At 39.9% G+C, this 20,814-nt stretch overlaps 1 protein-coding gene and 1 long non-coding RNA gene across 9 annotated transcripts in view; both read left to right on the top strand.

The window, feature by feature from the left end:
- Nucleotides 1–14,590, top strand: part of ZFP14 (ZFP14 zinc finger protein) — a 21,047-nt gene extending 6,457 nt beyond the window's left edge. For 2 of the 8 annotated variants that reach the window (XM_037730727.1, XM_037730728.1), the window contains exons 3-6: nt 2,619–2,684; nt 4,482–4,608; nt 6,182–6,283; nt 12,848–14,590. In XM_037730727.1, coding sequence (XP_037586655.1) covers nt 2,649–2,684; nt 4,482–4,608; nt 6,182–6,283; nt 12,848–14,214 — 1,632 coding nt within the window. In that variant the 5' untranslated portion in view covers nt 2,619–2,648 and the 3' untranslated portion in view covers nt 14,215–14,590. The remainder of the gene's footprint in view (nt 1–2,618; nt 2,685–4,481; nt 4,609–6,181; nt 6,284–12,847) is intronic. The other 6 variants (XM_017506480.2, XM_017506481.2, XM_037730729.1 and 3 more) reach the window with 5 other exon arrangements.
- The window catches only part of LOC108287860, a 22,740-nt gene extending 2,972 nt beyond the window's left edge, over nt 1–19,768 (top strand). The window contains exon 2 of the long non-coding RNA XR_001818490.2: nt 19,304–19,768. This is a non-coding gene — a long non-coding RNA (uncharacterized LOC108287860). The remainder of the gene's footprint in view (nt 1–19,303) is intronic.
- The last annotated feature ends 1,046 nt before the right edge of the window (nt 19,769–20,814 follow it).

Below are 20,814 nucleotides of genomic sequence, written 5' to 3'. Positions count from 1 at the left end.
AATTGGGGATAGTTAGCACAGTGTTCTGGGTGCCTATCCCTTTTCCCACAAAATCTTCTGTCAAGAGCCATGAGAGAGCAGAAACGAGATGCCTTGAGAAAACCAAAGGCATTCTCTGCAGAATGTCCTCCTGTTAACATGTTCCAGTGCAACTGCTTTTCATTTTAAAACTTAAACTCTAGAAAAAGTATATTTCTCTCAGTACAGTGATTTTTGGCTTCATTTTACATAGGAAAAATGGGTATCCCTGATACACGATATGACTTTTTTTTTTGAGACAGAATTTCAGTGCAGTGGTCTGATCTTGGCTCACAGCAACCCACCTCCCGGGTTCAAGCAATTCTCCTGCCTCAGACTTCCAAGTAGTTGGGATTACAGGTGCCTACCACCACTCCTGGCTAATGTTTGTATTTTTAGTAGAGACAGGGTTTCACCATGTTGGCCAGGCAAGTCTTGAACTCTGGACCTCAGGTGATCTGCCCACGCTGGCCTCCCAAAGTGCTGATATTACAGGCGTGAACCACTGCACCCAGCCACAATATGATATTTTAAAAACATTTTTCGGCCGGGCGCGATGGCTCAAGCCTGTAATCCCAGCACTTTGGGAGGCCGAGGCGGATGGATCATGAGGTCAAGAGATCGAGACCAACCTGGTCAACACGGTGAAACCCCGTCTCTACTAAAAATACAAAAAATTAGCTGGGCATGGTGACGCGTGCCTGTAATCCCAGCTACTCAGGAGGCTGAGGCAGGAGAATTGCCTGAACCCAGGAGGCAGAGGTTGCGGTGAGCCGAGATCGCGCCATTGCACTCCACTCCAGCCTGGGTAACAAGAGCGAAACTCCGTCCCCAAAAAAACAAACAAACAAAAAAAAAAACCAAACATTTTTCAATTTTTTTGTGGAGGAATGATATATATGCAAAAATATATACACACCATAAGTGTACAGCTGAATGAATTTTCATAAATTGAGTAAATCTACACTGTCAGGTAAATTAAGGAAAGCACCTCAGATGCTTTCAGTCATTCTCCACTCACCCACTGCTTGAGTAACCACCATCGTGATGTCAAACACTATAAAGTAAGTTTGCTTATTTTTGGAACTTTGTTCAAGTGGGCCAGGTGTGGTGGCTCATGCCTGTAATCCCAGCACTTGGGGAGGCCAAGATGGGTGGATCACTTAAGCTCAGGAGTTCTAGACCATCCTGGGCAACAAGGCAAAACCATGTCTCTACAAAAAAAACCACAAAATCTCACTGGACATAGTGGCATGTCTATAGATGCAGCTACTCAGGAGCCTGAGGTGGGAGGATGACTAGAGCTTGGGAGGTGGAGGTTACAGTGAACCGAGATCGCACCACTGCACTCCAGCCTGGACGTCAGAGCCAGACCCTGTCTCAAAAAGACAAAACAAAAACGTGGTTCAAATGGGATCATATAGTTCAACACAATTTTTTTTTTGAGACAGATTCTTGCTATGTTGCCCAGGCTGTAGTGCAGTGGTGCGATCTCGAGTCACTGCAACCTCCACCTCCCGGGTTCAAGTGATTCTTGTGCCTTAGCCTCCCAAGCAGCTGGGATTACAAGTGCCCACCACCATGCCCAGCTAATTTTTATATATTTTTTTTTTGTAGAGACAGGGTTTCACCATGTTGGCTAGGCTGGTCTCAAACTCCTGATCTGCCCACCTTAGCCTCCCAAGGTGCTGGGATTATAGATGTGAGCCATTACAATGCCCAACTTTGTTTTTTCTTTATAGAGACAAGATCTCCCTTGGTTACCCAGGCAGGAATGCAGTGGCACGATTACAACTAACTGCAGTCCCAACCTGTTAGCTCAGGTGATCCTCCCACCTCAGCCTCCTGAGTACTGGGGACTACAGGCACATGTCACCACTCCTGGCTAATTTTTTAAATTTTTTGTAGAGATGGGGGTCTCACTGTGTTGCCTAAGCTGAACTCAAACTCCTCGGCTCAAGTGATCCTCTCACTTCAGCCTCCCAAAGTATTAGCATTACAGGTGTGATCCATCCTACCCGATCCAATACAATGTTGTTGTTTTTTTCCCCTCAAACAAAAATAACATCCAGGAAGAGTCTCTTTTTGTTGTTGTTGTTATTGTTTTTGAGATACCCAGGCTGGAGTGCAGTGGCATGATCTCGGCTCACTGCCACCTCTGCCTCCCAGGTTCAAGTGATTCTCCTGCCTCAGCCTCTGGAGTAGCTGGGATTACAGGCATGTGCCACCGTGCCTGGCTAATTTTTGTATTTTTTAATAGAAATGAGGTTTCACCATATTGGACAGGCTGGTCTCCTGACAGCTCCTGACCTCATGATCTGCCTGCCTTGGCCTCCCAAAGGGCTGGGATTACAAGTGTAAGCCACCCCACCCAGCCTGAAAGAGTCTTGTTCTATCCCAAATACAGTTGTTAGGCCAGTGGAAACATCTGCAGATGTTTTGAAATGTGTGTAACTATCATTCAGGTACATATGTATACCTGGTGCTGCAAGTGACTGAGGAGGTAACAGCACCATCCTGTCAGCCGTTCCTGCTGTTATGTTCTTGTTGGAAACACTTTTCCATATTGTGGTTCACATGTAGCCCTTGTTTTTGTCTAGTGTAAAATGAGTTCCTAAAAGGTTGGAAAAATGTTGAAGAAAATTGTGGAGAAAGAAACAAAGCAAGTGAGAAAAATGAATTTAGTAAAAGAGATATTAAAATACTAAAAGCAAAGATGTTTTGTGTGCACTGACCCACTGTGTCCCATAATTCTATATTGGAGGAAAAAGTGCAAAGCTAGTTGGACGGATGGAATTGACATATAACCTAATGGGTTTCACCTCCCTGCCAGCCCATGTAATTATTCAGACAAGCCAATCAAATACCACTGCAGGAACCAGATAATAACACCTCACCTTGTTATTACTGTAAACCCTGCCTCCCACATGCCTGCTCATTCATGCTCTTCTTTTTTTTTTTTTTTTTTTTTTTTTTTTTTTTTNTAAATAAAGACAGGGTTTCACCATGTTGGCCAGGCTGGTCTTGAACTGCTGACCTCAGGTGATCCGCCCACCTTGGCCTCTCAAAGTGCTGGGATTACAGGCGTGAGCCACCGCACCTGGCCTCATGCTGTTCTTGAGTGCAACCCCTTGGTGGCTCTGCATAATGTATGATGTCCTCTCTCAGGCTCTGAATATATGCATCTAACAAACTGCTGTCAATCTCATCTGTCTGGTATGGGCTATTTGATTATCTTGGACTTTTTAGGGCAGGGATCCCTCCTTCACCAATATAGGTACATCAATCAATGGAGATTTTCTCCTGTGGAGAAGAATGCCAGGAACGAAGTCCATTGTTTATTTTTACAGGATGTGCTGGTCTAGAGCAGGGTTTCTCAGCCTGGAACGATTGACTTTGCTTTTTTTGAGACTTGCGTCTTACTCTGTCTCCCAGGCTAGAGTGCAGTGGTGTGATCTCAGCTCACTACAACCTCCATCTCCTGGGTTCAAGTGCTTCTACTGCTTCAGCCTCCTGAGTAGCTGAGATTACAGGCTCCCACCACCACACCCAGCTGATTTTTGTATTTTTAATAGAGATAGAGTTTCACCACATTGACCAGGTTGGTGCCAGGCATGGTGGCCTGTGTCTCTAGTCCCAGCTATTTGGGAGGCTGAGGCAGGAGAATCGCTTAAACTTGGGAGGCAGAGGTTGCAGTGAGCCAAGATTGTGCCACTGCACTCCAGCCTGGGCGACAGCAAGACTCCATCTCAATAAATAAATTAATTAATTTTAAAAAATGTAGACTGCCATTGAACAAATTTTTGAAAGTTTACTGAAGAATTGGTTGTAAAAGGGAAAGTGTTTACAATAAAACCTGAGTTTGTGATGAACTTGAGTTCATCTTCTTACGAGATTCTGTAGCACATGTGGATCACTTTTTTTTTTAATGATCATTAGAGAGCCCCAGACCTCATATTTCTTTTTTCTTTTATTATTTTTAAATTTCTTTTTTGTAGAGACAGGGTCTTGCTAATGTTGATCAAGCTGGTCTTGAACTCCTGGGCTCAAGTGATCCTCTCACCTGGGCCTCCCAAAGTGCTGGGATTACAGGCATGAGCTGCTGCGCCTGGCCTCAAGACCTCTTATTTCTAAAGAATTTATGGTGGAGGCATGTAGTATTCAAAAGGCTTGTGTGTACTATTTCATTTAATTGGGATCTTTTTGTTATGTATTCATTTCTAGAAATGTTTTGATGAAAACACAATCAGATCTGTACCCACAGGACTATTTAAGAACATGTAGGGTCAATGCTTCAGAAATAGTAATTTTCTTACTGGCCCCTACTCATGTCACAAGTTTTCAGCCCAATGGTTTGCATGCCATGTGATCCCTCTCTGCAATGCAATCCGCACTCTCCCCTCTTTCCATATTAAAAATATGTAATTTATTTTCACAAGTAATACCTGAGTTTGTTTTTTCAGGGTTCAGTGACATTCAGGGATGTGGCCATAGACTTCTCACAGGAAGAATGGGAATTCCTGGACCCCGCTCAGAGGGACTTATATAGGGATGTAATGTGGGAGAACTACAGCAACTTCATCTCACTAGGTAAGGTTATTTATCCCAAATGATATTAGCTTTCTCTCCTGTCAATTTCAGGACTACATTTAGAAAAACTATCTAAAACTTCTATTCTCTGTTCCCAAAGGAATGATTTAAGCTTTGTTAGGTTAGAAATAGGCCTCTCCATTTCATCATGTCCAGTCTGGTATGTCCTTCAGACTTCCTTCAGACTTTGTAATTCCTGATTTCCTTAGTATCCAAGGGGATGGATTTGAATATGGCAAAAGCATTGTTCAAGAAACCAGACTTCACATTATATTGGAACTCAGAATTGACATAAATGCTTCACACCACTTTCTGGTCCATCTGCAAGCAGAATACTGAGATATAGGGGTTCTGAGTTTCTCTAAAAATCAAAGGAGTCTGTAGAACATAGTGTGAGATGGATCCAGAATGGTCATTTAAAACTCGTAACCGTGCGTGGCAGCACGTGCCTGTAATCTCAGCTACTCGGGAGGCTGAGGCAGGAAAATCACGTGAATCCAGGAGGCGGAGGTTGCCGTGAGCTGAGATTGTGCCACTGCACTCCAGGCTAGGCGACAGATCGAGACTCTATCTCAAAAAATACCTCAAGGCCAGGCACGGTGGCTCACACCTATAATCCCAACACTTTGGAAGGCTGAGACAGGTGGAGCACTTGAGGTCAGGAGTTCAAGACCATCCTGGTCATCATGGTGAAACCCCATCTCTACTAAAAATACAAAAATTAGCCAGGCATGGTGGCTGGTGCCAGTAAATCCCAGCTACTCAGGAGGCTGAGGCAGGAGAATTGCTTGAAGCCGAGAGGCGGACGTTGCAGTGAGCTGAGATCGCACCACTGCACTCTAGCCTGGGTGACAGAGCAAGACTGTCTCAAAAAAAAAAAAAAAGCCTGAAACACATTCTGTTTCCTATAACAGACATATTTAGTTCTACCTACTTTGTAATTGAAAATTAAAATCTAAAGGCCTTGCATTTAACATTGAATGAATATCCTAGAAAAGGTCTGAGACTGTCTCCAAAAAACCTTTTATTATGCACTCAGCAAAATAACAGTAAATAGCTAATAGCTAATACATATGTGTATAAGTTAATACCACCATATGTTTGTGCTTACACATTATTCGAAGCATTGTTCATTATTAATCCTCACAACAACTCTGCGAGAAGATATATTATTATCCTCATTTTATTTGAGAAAATGTAGACACAAAAGGTTAAAAATTTGCGATAACAGAAACAAAGGCAGGATGTGAAGCCAGACAGTCTGGATCCAGTCTGTGTTCCCTTACCTCTACACAATAATTCCTTTCAACAGAGCCTGTGTGAGGTTAAATTATTTTAAGGCCTGTTCTTGACCAGATGGTTAATATAATGGCCTTGATATAATTAATTTAACCTCACACAGGCTATTCCTTGTGATTCTCAAGTTACCTTAATATGAGCGTTCTTCAACTCCCTTGTAATTCTTTGCTCTTAGGCCTTATAAAGTGCCATATTGATCTATAATTATAAATGTAATTAAATATGAATCTAAAGACTTTGGGTGTATAATTTCATGTCACATTTTTCTTTTAAGCAGGGCCTTCCATTTCTAAAACAGATGTGATTACCTTATTGGATGAAGAAGGGAAGGAACCTGGGATGGTTGTGAGGGAAGGGATAAGAAGATACTGCCCTGGTAAGTGAGAGCTGAGAAGGCATTGACAAATCATTACTGCAGGTGATAGCTAAACTGATTAGGGTGGAGGCACGGCTTGAGATGTTGGGATCTTTCTTCAAAAAGCCCATGGCCAATGGAGGAAGGGCTTGGGACCCGAAGCAAATTAAGATCTTTTAAGCCTGGACTAGCAAAGAAACTTTTATTGACCTTGATTTCAACAATTGTTTCTCATCTTTCATGTTTCTATCCCACTTTAAAGAGAAGAACTATTCCTGGTAGAAGAAACAAAAATTAAATATAAGAGCAGAAATCAACAAAATAGAAAAGAAATAGAGAAAATTAATAAAGCCAAAAATTGATTTCTTGAAAAGATCAACAAAGGTGTTAAACACCTAGTAACTTACTTTCTCTCTTTTTAAAGAACATGAATTACTAATATCAGGAATGAAAGAGGGGTTTTCACTTTAGATCCTATAGCCATTAAAAGAATAATAAGAGTCTGGGCGCTGTGGCTCACACCTATAATGAGGCCGAGGCAGGCTGGTCACTTGAGGTCAGGGGTTCCAAACTAGTCTGGCCAACATGGTAAAACACTGTCTCTACTAAAAATACAAAAATTAGCTGGGTGTTGTGGTGGGCACCTGTAATGCCAGCTACTTGAGAAGCTGAGACATAAGAGTTGCTTGAAACCGGGAGACAGAGGTTGCAGTGAGCCAAGATTGCACCACTGCACTCCAGCCTGGGTGACAGAGTGAGACTCTGCCCCTACTCCAAAAAAAAAAAAAGAATTATAAGAGAATGCCATGAATTACTATATGCCAGTAAATTTGATAAGTGAAATTTTAAAATTTCTAGAAAAATACAACTTAACAGAACGGACACAAGATAAAAAAGAAATTGAATACCCTTCTGCTATTAAAGTAATTGAATTCATTATCAGAAATCTTCCACAAAGAAAATGCCAGGCCCAGATGGTTTCACTGGTGAATTCCGTTAAATATCTAAGGAAGAAATAGCAGCAATATTGTACAAACTCCTTCAGAAAAGGAATGCATTTTATGAAGCCAACATAGCTCATACCATAACCTGAGAAAGAAATCACACACAAAAAAGCAGAAACCCATATGTTTTTCATACATAGATACAAAATTGTAACAAAATAATAACAAATCAAATCTAGTGACAACAAAAATGATGATTAAGTAGGGTTTCTTTCTACCTGTTAATTCACCATATTAAGAGAAAAAATGAATGACTATATGATCATTGTCTTAGTTCACTTTCTGTTGCTTATAACAGAATACCGTTTCGGAGGCTGAGAAGTCCAATGTCAAGGGGCGGTGTCTAGTGAGGGCCCTCTTGCTGGTGGGGACTCTGCTGAATTCCAAGGCTTTGCAGGTCATCACATGACAAGGGGCTGAACATGCTAATGTGCTAGTTCAGGCCTCTCTTCTTACAAACTCATCAGTCGCTATCCTGTAATAACCCATTAATCTATTAACTCACCAATCCATGAATAGGTTCATCTATTCATGAGAGCAGAGCCCTCATGGCCCAGTCACCTCTTAAAAACCCCACCTCTCAATATTGCCATTAGGAATTAATTTTCAGCATGAGTTTTGGAGGCCACAAACATTCAAGCCATAGTAGTCATCTTCATAGATGTAAAAATACCATATGACAAAATCCAACATCCATTCATGATAGAAAGCTCTCAGCAAACTAGAAATTGAAGGGAACTTCCTCAACCTGGTAAGGGGCATCTATTAAAAAAATACATCATAAACTATAAAAATTCATTATAAGTAAGAAAAAGAGACATAAAGATCAAAAAGGAAGATGCAAGTCTGTATTTGGAGATGACATGATTGTGTACATACAAAGTCCTAAGGAATCAAGACAACTATTCAAAGTAATAATTGAAAAATCACAATAAAATCACAGGATATAAGGTTAATATTTAAAAAATCAGGCCAGGTACAGTGGCTCACACATATAATCTCACAACTTTGGGAGGCCAATGCAGGTGGATCACTTGAAGTTAGGAGTTTGAAACCAGCCTGGCCAGCATGGTAAAACCCTGTCTCTACCAAAAATACAAAAATTAGCCAGGCATGGTGGTACGCGCCTGTAGTCCCAGGTAGTGGGGAGGCTGAGGCATGAGAATTGTTTGAACCTGGGAAGTGGAGGTTATAATGAGCTGAGATCATGTCACTGTACTCCAGCCTGGGTGACAGAGTGAGACTCAGTCAAAAATAAATAAATACATGAATAGCAAAATCAATTGTGTTTTTATATACTAGAAGCAAAAAAAATTGGAAAATTAAATAACAACTTATAGGAGTGTCAAAAAACAAAATACTAAGAAGTAAGTTTGATAAAACGTATGCAAGACATCTACACTGAAAACCATAGACAACTGCTAAGAGAAACTAAAGAAGGCCTGAATAAATAGATATAATGACTTTTGGGATGGGAAGACTCAGTATTATAAAAATTTCAATTTTATTAGTTCAATATAATTCCACTCATAATCCTAGCAGGCTTTTTCTTTTGGTAGAAATTAACAAGTTGGGTGGGTGCAGTGGCTGACAGCTGTAATCCCAACATTTTGGGAGGCCGAGGTGGGTGGACCACGAGGTCAAGAGATTAAGACCATCCTGGCCAACATGGTGAAACCCCATCTCTACTAAAAATTACAAAAATTAGCTGAGCATGGTGGCGCATGCCTGTAGTCCCAGCTACTCAGGAGGCTGAGGCAGGAGAATCGCTTGAACCTGGGAGGTGGAAGTTGCAGTCAGCTGAGATTGCGCTACTGCACTCCAGCCTGGCGACACAGCGAGACTCCAAAAAAAAAAAAAAAGAAATTAATGAGCAGATTCTAAGATTTATACGAAATAACAAATGACTTAGCATGTCTCAAACAACTTGAAAACATAAGACTGTATTATGGGACTTAGATGACATGACTTCAAGATATTTCAGGATTTAAAATTACCCAGGTGTTGTCGTGGCACACACTTGGAGTCCCAGTTACTCAGGAGGTTGAGGAAAGAGAATCTCTTGAACCTGGGAGGTGGAGGTTGCAGTGAGCCAAGATTGCTTCACTGCACTCAAACCTGGGTGACAGAGCGAGACTCCATCTCAAAAAAACAAACAAACAAACAAACAAAAATGACAATGATCAAGTATGTTATTGGCAGAAATCACCAAACAAAACAGAACAGAGGCCCTAGAAACATACCCTGCCACACACACACTTACTTGTTGCCCAAGCTGGAGTACAATGGTGCAATCTTGGCTCACCACAACCTCAGCCTCCCAGGTTCAAGCAATTATCCTGCCTCTGCCTCCTGAGTATCTAGGATTACAGGCATGCACCACCACGTCCTGCTAATTTTGTATTTTTAGCAGACACAGGATTTCTCCATGTTCATCAGGCTGGTCTCGAACTCCCCACCTCAGGTACCCGCCTCTGCCTCCCAAAGTGCTGGGATTACAGGCATGAACCATCGTGCCTGACTAACAAAAGTTTGACTAAGTGTGGAATTGATAAGTAATAGTATAAATTCTTGTAGAAGTAAATTGATAAAATATAAAGCAGCAGTCCCCACCTTTTTGACACCAGGGACCAGTTTTGTGGAAATGTTTCTATGGACCAGGGCAGGGGAAAATGGGGGGTGGTTTGGGGATGAAACTGTTCCACCTCAGATAATCAGGCCTCAGATTCACATAAGGAGTGTGCAGCCTAGATCCCTTGCATACAGAGTTCGCAGTAAGGTTTGCAGGTTCGCGCTCCTGTGGGAATCTAATGTCACTGCTGATCTGACAGGAGGCGGAGCTCAAGTGGTCATGCTCGCTTACTGCTGACCTTCTGCTGTGCAGCCCGGTTCCTAACAGACCATGGACTGGTCTTGACTGGGGGGTTGGGGACCTCTGATTTAAAGGATTAGAGACAGATATACATATTCATTAATGGCTACATAATTACGATAATTGAACTGGTAATATCTGTTATGCATTTGGGATTTTTTAATTAGTGGTGATAATAGAGATTGTTTCTGCCCCCAGGGAAACTCAACGATAAGACTTAACTAACAGAATAATATGAGAATATTAATAAAATATCAAAACATTGGAGATAGTGTTATAAACATGAAAAAGAGTGTGCTTGGCTGGGCACAGTGGCTCAAGCTGTAATCCCAGCACTTTGGGAGGCCCAGGCAGGCAGATCATCTAAGGTCAGGAGTTTGAGACCAGCCTGGCAACATGGTGAAACCCTGTCTCTACTAAAAATACAAAAAGATTAGCTGAGTGTGGTGGCAGGCACCTGTAATCCCAGTTACTGGGGAGGCTGAGACAGGAGAATTGCTTGAACCTGGGAGGTGGAGGTTGCAGTGAGTTGAGATTGTACCATTGCACTCCAGCCTGGGCAATAAGAGTGAAACTCCGTCTCAAAAAAAAAAAAAAAAAAAAGTGTGCTAAGATAGTGTGTTGCTGTGGTTGAATGTTTGTCTCCTCTAAAACTCATGTTGAAACTTAAGCCCCAATGGGTGGGACCTATAAGGGGTGATGGAGTCATAAGGGTTTTCATGGCTTAATGGATTAATGAGTTATGGGGGTGGGACACATGGCTTTGCAAGAATCGAAAGAGAGACCTGAGCTAGCAGGCTCAGCCCCTATCACCATATGATGGTGTGCGCTACCTTAGGACTCTGCAGGGTTCTTACCAGCAAGAAGACCCTCACCAGATGCAGTCCCTCAACTCTGGAGTTCTCAGCCCCCATAATTGTTAAGAAATAAACTCCTTAATCTGTCAGGGTAGAGTAGAAATAATAATACATTCCTTTTCTTTATAAATTACCCATTTTCAGATGCTTCATTATAAGCAACAGAAAATGGACTAAGAGAAGCATAAAGTACATAGACTTAAATATGGGCAGCAGGACTAGCCTTTTTGAAGAAGTGATTTTGATTTGAGGCTTGAGAATGAAAACCAGCCAACCATGCAATGTCAGAGGATTCCTCAAAGAAGGAGCAACCTGTGAAAAGTCCTATTTATTTGGAATAGTTGTCAGGCATTTTGTGAGTTGAAAGAGGCCAGTATGGTATGAACAGAGAGAATAAATAAAAGATTTGTTGACAAGCAGCAGCTTTATTATACATGCTCAGGTATTTATATTTTATTCTAATGGTAAAGAGATAGCATTGAAAACATCTAAGTAGAGAGAGAGAGAGAGAGAGACTCAACTATTGATAAGCATCCCAATAATTTCTTGGAGAATATAAACAAGAACAAAACAATTATTTGCCCAGGAATTTGTCCTGTAGACTGTTTTAATCGTTAAAAACACCTCTGTATCATTTAAACAAATCTCTAGGTGATTCTTATCCACACTTAAATCAGGGCTTCACTGATATGACTTGTTTTCCTAATCACCAGCCCTACCTGCACTCCTGGACTCTTTATTTGCTGTGTTTCCCTGGCTCTTTTTCAAAACGATGAGAGTACAATCTGTCCCGTGATACACATTAGCAGAATAGTAACAGAAGAATTGTATATAATGTAGAAGATGATTGGCTCATTAGTAATTTTTCTAGTCCAGTGGAGCCAGGTTAGTAGAGGTATATTTATAATGTTCAGTAGGAAAGATAAAGATCTTCCAAATGGTGCTTTATTGCTGGGAGCCCTTTCACCTCTGTCTTAAGAAAATTGATAATAAATGTCTACACACAGGGCTCCCTGCCCATAGAAATGTACCATCAACCTTGCATGGCCCCTTATCTAAAGACAGGTTGCACTTTACCTTATTCCCACCTTAATGGCGTCCTCACTGGCTCAGGGCTTTATTTTCATGTGCGATGCCTCAGAACCTGAAGTCTAGCATTGCTTCTTTATTTTTGTGCTTTTTAATACACATGAAGTAGATTTTAGCCATGCTGAGCTGCCTTTTAGTTTATCCCTTTAGATGTCAACTATTTCATTTGTTAGTGTTCTACTGATTAAAGATGCATACAATTGGCCAGGCATGGTGGCTCACGTCTGTAATCCCAGCACTTTGGAAGGCTGAGGTGGCTGGATCACCTGAGGTCAGGAGTTCGAGACCAGCCTGGCAAACATGGTGATACCTTGTCTCTACTAAAAAAATAAAAAAAATTTAGCTGGGCTTGGTGCTGTGTGCTTGTAATCCCAGCTACTAGGGAGGCTGAGGCAGGAGAATTGTTTGAACCCAGGAGGTGGAGGTTGCAGGGAGCCGAGATTGTGCTACTGCACTCTAGCCTGGGTGACAGAGCAAGACTCCGTCTCAAAAAGAAAAAAAGATGCATAGAATTAAGTGGTCTGCTTCAGGCCTATTTTTCCCATGAACAGTAATTTTTAGTGTGTAATTTTGTAGAAGATAAGGTTTTTTAGGCAGACATATGTAACACTGTGGCAGAAATATCTATGTTTGAGATCTGTCTAATCCTTTCAACTTGTAACAGGCATTATTTTAGGTGCCTTTTCTCTAAAGAAGTTTTGTTTGTTTGTTTGTTTCCTGAAACAGGAAAACAGTATGTATTTGCCTTCTTGTTTTCTTTCAGATTTGGATTCCAGATACAGGACCAATACTTTATCTCCAGAAAAGGACCTTTATGAAATATATTCATTTCAGTGGGACATAATGGAAAGAATTAAAAGCTATAGCCTTCAAGGTTCTATTTTTAGGAATGATTGGGAATGCAAAAGCAAGATTGAGGGGGAAAAGGAACCACAAGAGGGATATTTTGGGCAAGTGAAAATTACCTCTGAGAAAATGACCACTTACAAAAGGCACAATTTTCTTACTGAGTATCAGATCGTTCATAATGGAGAAAAGGTGTATGAGTGTAAGGAATGTAAGAAGACTTTTATTCGTCGCTCAACACTTAGTCAACACCTGAGAATTCATACTGGTGAGAAACCTTACAAGTGTAAGGAATGTGGTCAGGCCTTTAGACAGCGTGCACATCTTATTCGACATCACAAACTTCACACTGGTGAGAAACCATATGAATGTAAGGAATGTGGGAAGGCCTTTACAGTGCTCCAAGAACTTACTCAACATCAGAGACTTCATACGGGTGAGAAACCCTATGAATGTAAGGAATGTGGAAAGGCCTTCAGAGTACATCAGCAACTGGCTCGACATCAAAGAATTCACACTGGTGAGAAACCCTATGAATGTAAGGACTGTGGGAAGACCTTTAGACAGTGTACACACCTTACACGCCATCAGAGACTTCATACTGCTGAAAAGCTCTATGAATGTAAGGAATGTGGGAAAGCCTTCGTATGTGGTCCAGACCTTAGAGTACATCAGAAAATTCATTTTGGTGAGAAACCTTATGAATGTAAGGAATGTGGAAAGGCTTTTAGAATATGCCAGCAACTTACTGTTCATCAGAGTATTCATACTGGTGAGAAACCCTACGAATGTAAGGAATGTGGGAAGACTTTTAGATTAAGACAACAACTTGTTCGCCATCAGAGGATACATACTCGTGAGAAACCCTATGAATGTATGGAATGTTGGAAGACCTTTAGTAGTTACTCACAACTTATTTCACACCAGAGCATTCATATTGGTGAGAGACCCTATGAATGTGAAGAGTGTGGAAAGGCCTTTAGACTGCTCTCCCAACTTACTCAGCATCAAAGTATTCATACTGGTGAGAAACCTTACGAATGTAAGGAATGTAGGAAACCTTTTAGACTGCTCTCGCAACTTACCCAACATCAGAGTATTCACACTGGTGAGAAACCTTATGAATGTAAGGAATGTGGTAAGGCTTTTAGACTTTATTCATTTCTTACTCAACACCAGAGAATTCATACTGGTGAGAAACCCTACAAGTGTAAGGAGTGTAAGAAGGCCTTCAGACAGCATTCACACCTTACTCAACATCAGAAGATTCATAATGGAATTTAATACAAGAAAGCCTTGAAATGTATATGATGTTACAGAATATCAGAAAATTCATTTTTGAGAAAATGTGTTTCATGCTCAATTCCAAGCATGATAAATTTTATAATAGAGAAAGAATATGTTGATTTAAAAGCATCCCAACACACCATTTAAACATAGTTTATCTTTAGCAAATTCCTATGAGAGAATAACGTAATGAATGTAGGAAAATCTTTAGCCTTATCTGTCTTTATCTCCCTTTCACCACTTTATTACCAGTGTGATTTATTGGACAAGATACTAAACTTCTGTGCCTCATTTTGCTGACTTGTAAAATAGTAATAATAGTACTTATATGTATTAGTTATTTATTGCTGTGTAATAAATTACCACAAATTTAGTAGCTTAAAATAACATACATTTATATCTCACAATTTGGATCAGGAGTCCAGGCATGACTTAGTTGGGTCCTCTGCTTCAGGGCCTCTTGCAAGGCTACAGAGTTTTAGCCAAGGCTGTGGTCTCATCTGAAGGCTCAACTGGGGAAGGATCCATATCGAGGCTAACATAGTTGTTACTCAAATGTATTTCCTTGAGGCCTGTTACATTGAGATTCTCAGTTTCTAGCTGGCTGTTAGCTGAATGCTGTTCCTGGCCACAATAGCCTCATCAACATGGCTGCTTGCTTCATCAAGGCATGCAAGCCAAAAGACAGTAGAGTCTGCTAGCAAGACGAAAGTTACAATCTTTTGTAATCTAATCATGGAAGTAGCATTCCCTCACCTTCTACTGGTAGAAGTAAGTTACTAGACTAGCCAACATTCAAGAGAAAGGGATCATACAAGAGTGTGAATAGGTCCTGGAGATAGGACCACTGGGGGGCCAGTTTAGAGTCAGCCTGCCACACTGGAATAGGATTGTTGTAAGGAGTAAGTAGTTAACACTTGGAGGAATCACAGTAATATAGCATGTATTCTGTAAATATTATCTATAATTGTTATTGTCATTAGTATTAATGAATTCACATAAAAAGATCTATAGATATAATAAATGTAGAAATGCCTCCGTCACCTCAGAAATTATTAAACATATTTTATTCTAGGTAAAATCTAGATTGTAGTGAATGTAGGAAGTTCTTCAGCACTTGAGCTACATTAGAAATGTCATGCCAAAAAGAAACCCTGTGAATATCATAAATGTGAGGTCCTTAGTAGTACAGCTGTTAAAGAATTAGAGGGAAGTAGGAAACGATTTTCCCATAATTCCAAAAACAAAAGGCTTACAATCCCTATTATCTAACCACAGTTCAAAATTAATTAGAAACTATCAAAAAGATGGCTTAAAAGAAATGAACCACCTAGGAATTTAATATTTTTGTGTGTATTTATGTGTGTGGGGAAGAAAGAAAATATCATTCTATACCACTCAGTATACTTTTTGATGCTCAAATTGCCATATCTTTAACCAGTAGTTGTCTCAAGTTGAGTTTTTACTGTGATCCCACCAATAACTTGATAGCTTACTTGATTGTGGCTGCATAATTTGGTTACCTATGAAAGATGCCAGGGCACCAATTTATCATTTTTGTGTGTGTGTGTGTGAGACAGGGTGTCACTTTGTCTCCAGCCTGGAGTGCAGTGGCACAACCATAGTTCAGTGTACCCTGTTCCTCTTGGGCTCAAGTGTTTCTCCCGTCTCAGCCTCCTGAGTAGCTGGGATTACGGTGTGTACCACCATGCCTGGCTAATTTTAAAAAAAATTGTGTTTTTTTTGTTTGTTTTGTTTTTTTGTAGAAACAGTCTTGCTATATTTCCCAGGCTGGTCTTAAACTCCTGGGCTGAAGTGATCCTCCCTCTTTGGCCTCCAAAGGTGCTGGGGTTACAGGGATAAGCCACAGCATCCAGCCTAACTCATTATTCTTGAAATCAATAAACCAGAGGAAAAATTGTCATTTAGTTTCCTTTTCCCATGTGAACCAAATTTCAGGGTAATCAGAAGTTCATCAAATTCAAATGGGTTTGGCCTGGCACAGGGGCTCATGCCAGTAATCCCAGCACTTTGGGAGGCTGAGGTAGGTGGATAATTTGAGGCTAGGAGTTCAAGAGCAACCTGGTCAACATGGTGAAACCCTATCTCTACTAAAAATAAAAAATTAGCCAAGTGTGGTGGTATACACCTGTAGTTTCAATTGAGGTGGGAGGAGCACTTGAGCCTAAGAGGCAGAGGTTGCAGTGAGTTTAGATCATGCCACTGCACTCCAGCCCGAGACTCTGTCTCAAAAAAAAAAAAAAAAAAAAAAAAAAAAAATAAAAAAAAAAAAAAAAAAAAAAAAAAAAAAAAAAAAAAGAATGGGTTTTTCTTTTTTAAAGAAGCCTAATAAATCCAGAAGGAATTATAGGATTAGAAAAATCACTGTTTTCTAGAACTTAATTGGATAATGTAGGTCCAGAAAACATGATCTTCAATGGGTACTACAACTAATAGGCGAAACATTTTATGGTGAGATTTTTCTGGTGGATTTATCAAGCTGACCACTTCTGAATGCTTTGATCTATTTTAACTTTAATAAAAATGGGTCTATCAGACAACATACACTTCCTGCCATAATGCAGTAGGAGTCCACACCACCATCTATGAAGCCTTATTGCTGGAATAATGAACTGAAAGAAGTGGAATAGATGAACAGTGTATGGTCATTCCTTGGCATACATGGGGACTTGGTTCCAGGGTCCTCCACTAATGGTAAAATCTGAGGATGCTCAAGTCCCTTGTATAAAATGGCATAATATGTATTTGCATATTATCTATACACATGCTTCTGTATACTTTTATCTTTAGATCACTTATACCTAACACAATGTAAATGTTATGTAAATAGTTGTTATACTGTATTTTGCAATTTGTATTATTTTTTATTGTATTTTTATTTTTCTTAGTTTTTTTTTTTTTTTTTAGTATCCTCTATTTGAGGTTGGTTGAATCTGCACATGTGGAGGGCTGGCTATAAAGGGCACCACAAGGAAGATGCCAAACAAATCCAGAATGTGTGAAATTCTACAGAGCAAATTACCTGATTTCTTCAACTAACAGGTGGCATGAAAAATACAAGGGGAAGGGCAACCATTAACAGATTAAAAGAGACTTAAAGAGACATATCAACTAAATTCTGTATGTTGGCATTACTTGGATCTGGTTTGAACAAAACATAAAAAGCCATTTTGGAGACAGTGGGGGAAGTGTGGACATCATTAACTAATTTTTTTTTTTTTTTGAGACCACTCTTGTCACCCAGGCAGGAGTGCAGTGGCATGATGTCGGTTCACTGCCATCTCCTTCTCCCGGGTTAAAGCGATTCACCTGTCTCAACCTCCCGAATAGCTGGGACTACAGGTGCACGCCACCACACTCAGCTAATTTTTTATTTTAGTACAGACGGGTTTTCACCATATTGGCCAGGCTGGTCTCAAACTCCTGACCTCGTGATCTGCCTGCCTTAGCCTCCCAAAGTGCTGGGATTACAGGCATGAGCCACTGCACTCGGCAACATGGACTAAATATTAAATGATATTTACATATATTAATTTGGTTAGGGATGATGTCAATATGATTATAAAAAATAAAAGATCCTGTGTTAGAGATACATACTATGAAATGAAGATAGACACATTTGCATTAAAATATTACAGGAAAAGAAAAATAATTGGCAAAAAGCTGGAAACGAAATTGGCAACATGTTGATAATTAAGTGGAGTGGTTTGTTCACGGAGATTTATTCTAATATTTCTACTTTTGTATGTGTTTGACATTTCAATAATAAAATGTTTAAAATCAAAACCAAAATTACAGACTACATAGAAATGAATGACAATGAGATGCCTACACATCTAACCTTGTCAGATACCGTTAAAGTTCTATTCAGTGAGAAATTAACACCCTGTAATGTGCTAAGGAAATCTTATTTCTGGGCACAGTCCTCATCTTCTTCACTTATCCACAGCAGCAACACCAGGCCTGTGTCACACAGATGTATGTGTTGAGGGGATGACTTTGCATTTCCATAAGGAAAAAGGAAACAACAAAATGAAACCAATTCAAGTAAAGAACAGCCAAGCGGCTGGGTACGGTGGCTCATACCTGTAATCCTAGCACTTTGGGAGGCCAAGGCGGGTAGATCACCCGAGGTCAGGAGTTCAAGACCAGCCTGACCAACATGGAGAAACCCCGTCTCTACTAAAAATACAAAAATTAGCTGGGCATGGTAGCGCATGCCTGTAATCCCAGCTACTGGGGAGGCTGAGGCAAGAGAATTGCTTGAACCCAGGAGGCAGAGGTTGTGGTGAGCCAAGATCACGCCATTGCCCTCCAGCCTGAGTAACAAGAGCAAAGAGCAAAATTCTGTCTCAAAAAATAAAAAAGATTAACAAAAAGTGTGTGTGTGTGTGTGTGTGTGTGTGTGTACTCCCTGTTTAAGTTAAAAAATCTGATACTTATAAAAACTTTAATAGATAATCCTGAAGATTTTACCAATTAATTCTACACAGCTAAAATAATCCTTATAAAAATTAGATGAAGATAGCTTCTGAAAGTAAAATCTAGACCACCTTCATTATGACGATTCTGTTCTTCACGATTCTAAATGAAGTATATTTACAATTTATTACAAAATCTGTCTTTGCTAATAGGTCAGTGTTTCCTTTTCCAAGCACCAAATACCTCCAGAAGGCCTGTGTTTGGGCCCTAAATTCAATATTCTCCAGAAGTTTGCTTCAAGGAATACTAATTCTTGATGGTATTAGAAAAAAAGATTTCTTGGGAAAATAGGCAAATGAAGCAAGGCATAAAACATCTACTTTTGCCCGGACACCGTTGTATCATGCCTGTAATCCCAGCACTTTGGGAGGCCTTGGTGAGCGGATCACCTGAGGTCAGGAGTTCAAAAGTAGCCTGACCAACATGGTGAAACCCTGTCTCTATTAAAAATACAAAATTAGCTGGGCGTGGTGGTGCATGCCTGTAATCCCAGCTACTTGGGAGGCTGAGGCAGGAGAATTGCTTGAACTCGGGAGGCAGAGGTTGTAGTGAGCCGAGATTGCGCCATTGCACTCCAGCCTAGGCAACAAGAGTGAAACTGTCTCAAAAAAACAAAAACAAACAAACAAACTACTTTTGAGGAATTCAAAATATCCATTATCAGTTTGTCAAAGATGTAGTAAAGACATTTTTATTTAATTGAGTGTATCTCAAATTTATTATGGAACTCTCAGTCCCAATATCTGGAATAGGAACTGTTTTCATAGATGCTACCATAACCACAATGAATGTCTTCATGGATTTAATTTTAGACATTATGGTGAGTGGATGTGTTGGGCAGGAGTAAGTCAGGGCAATTTTTTGCAGCTCACATCGTGCTCTGAAACTAGTTACCTGGTTGAATGGAGGGTTAGTGCTTTTCTATAGAATAGAAAATATTCCAGCCCAATCCTCAATATGTTTGTATTAAACACGTTTAAATATTATTTTAAATGATGGTTAAGGACATAAATGAGTTTCTGAGGTAATAAAGATGCTATATTGAATACCATTTTGTGTATTTCCTGATTTCCTTAAAGAGTCAAGAATCTAAGGTGTTACCTAGAAATGAAATTGTTCATTGTAGGCTGTACACATGTTCAGCTTCACTGCTTATTGCCAAATTGTGGCTCCACCAGTTTGTTTTGAATCCCTTCGATCATTGAATATGAGCATTCATATTTCCCTACCTCTGCTATCAGTCTCAATGTTTATTACACTGGGCTAGGCACAGTGGCTTATACTTGTAATCCCCACACTTTGGGAGGCCAAGGCAGGATTGCTTGAGCCCATGAGTATAATACCAGGCTGGGCAACATGGCAAAACCCCGTCTCTACAAAATTATTCACATGTAGTGGCGTGTGCCTGTGGTTTCAGCTACTTGGAATATTCGCATGTAGTGGCATGTGCCTGTGGTTTCAGCTACTTGGAAGGTTGAAGTGGACAGATTACTCGAGTCTGGGAAGTTGAGGCTGCAGTAAACCGTGATCACACCACCGCACTCTAGTCTGAGTGTCGGAGTCAGACCCTGTCTCAAAAAAAAAAAAAAAAAAAATATATATATATATATATATATATATACATATTTTTTGCATGTGCAAGTGAAAAAAAAAAAAAAAAAAAAAAATCCTGATTACAACTGAGTCAAGCATCTTTTCATTTGTGTTTATTGGCCAATCGTATTTTCTTCACTGTGCTTTTTAATGATGCATTTGCTCTATTCCTTTTGCATTATCTCATTTATTGATTTTCAGGATTCTTAAAATATTTCAGGTATTGATCATTTTAGGTATTAAACATTTATAAATCTTGAATTTACCTTCTTTTAAGGTGGCTTGTGTTAAAATTGTGTTATGGTGTTTATTGTTTTACTGGCATTTTAACATTTAGATACTCTTAATTTTCAGCCTTACTAGATACTCCTTTTTTTTTTTAATTATTATTTTAGTCTTTTATGTTTTCTGCCATGCAGTCATGGACATGCACATAGAAATAACTTTCCTCAATATTTATTTATATATTTATTTATTTTTTGAGACGGAGTTTCCCTCTTG

This window comes from Cebus imitator, unplaced genomic scaffold (assembly GCF_001604975.1).
Source record: "Cebus imitator isolate Cc_AM_T3 unplaced genomic scaffold, Cebus_imitator-1.0 Scaffold356, whole genome shotgun sequence".
Taxonomy (NCBI): domain Eukaryota; kingdom Metazoa; phylum Chordata; class Mammalia; order Primates; family Cebidae; genus Cebus; species Cebus imitator.
The sequence above is the reverse complement of the archived record's forward strand: the minus strand, read 5'-3'. Positions and strand labels throughout refer to the sequence as shown.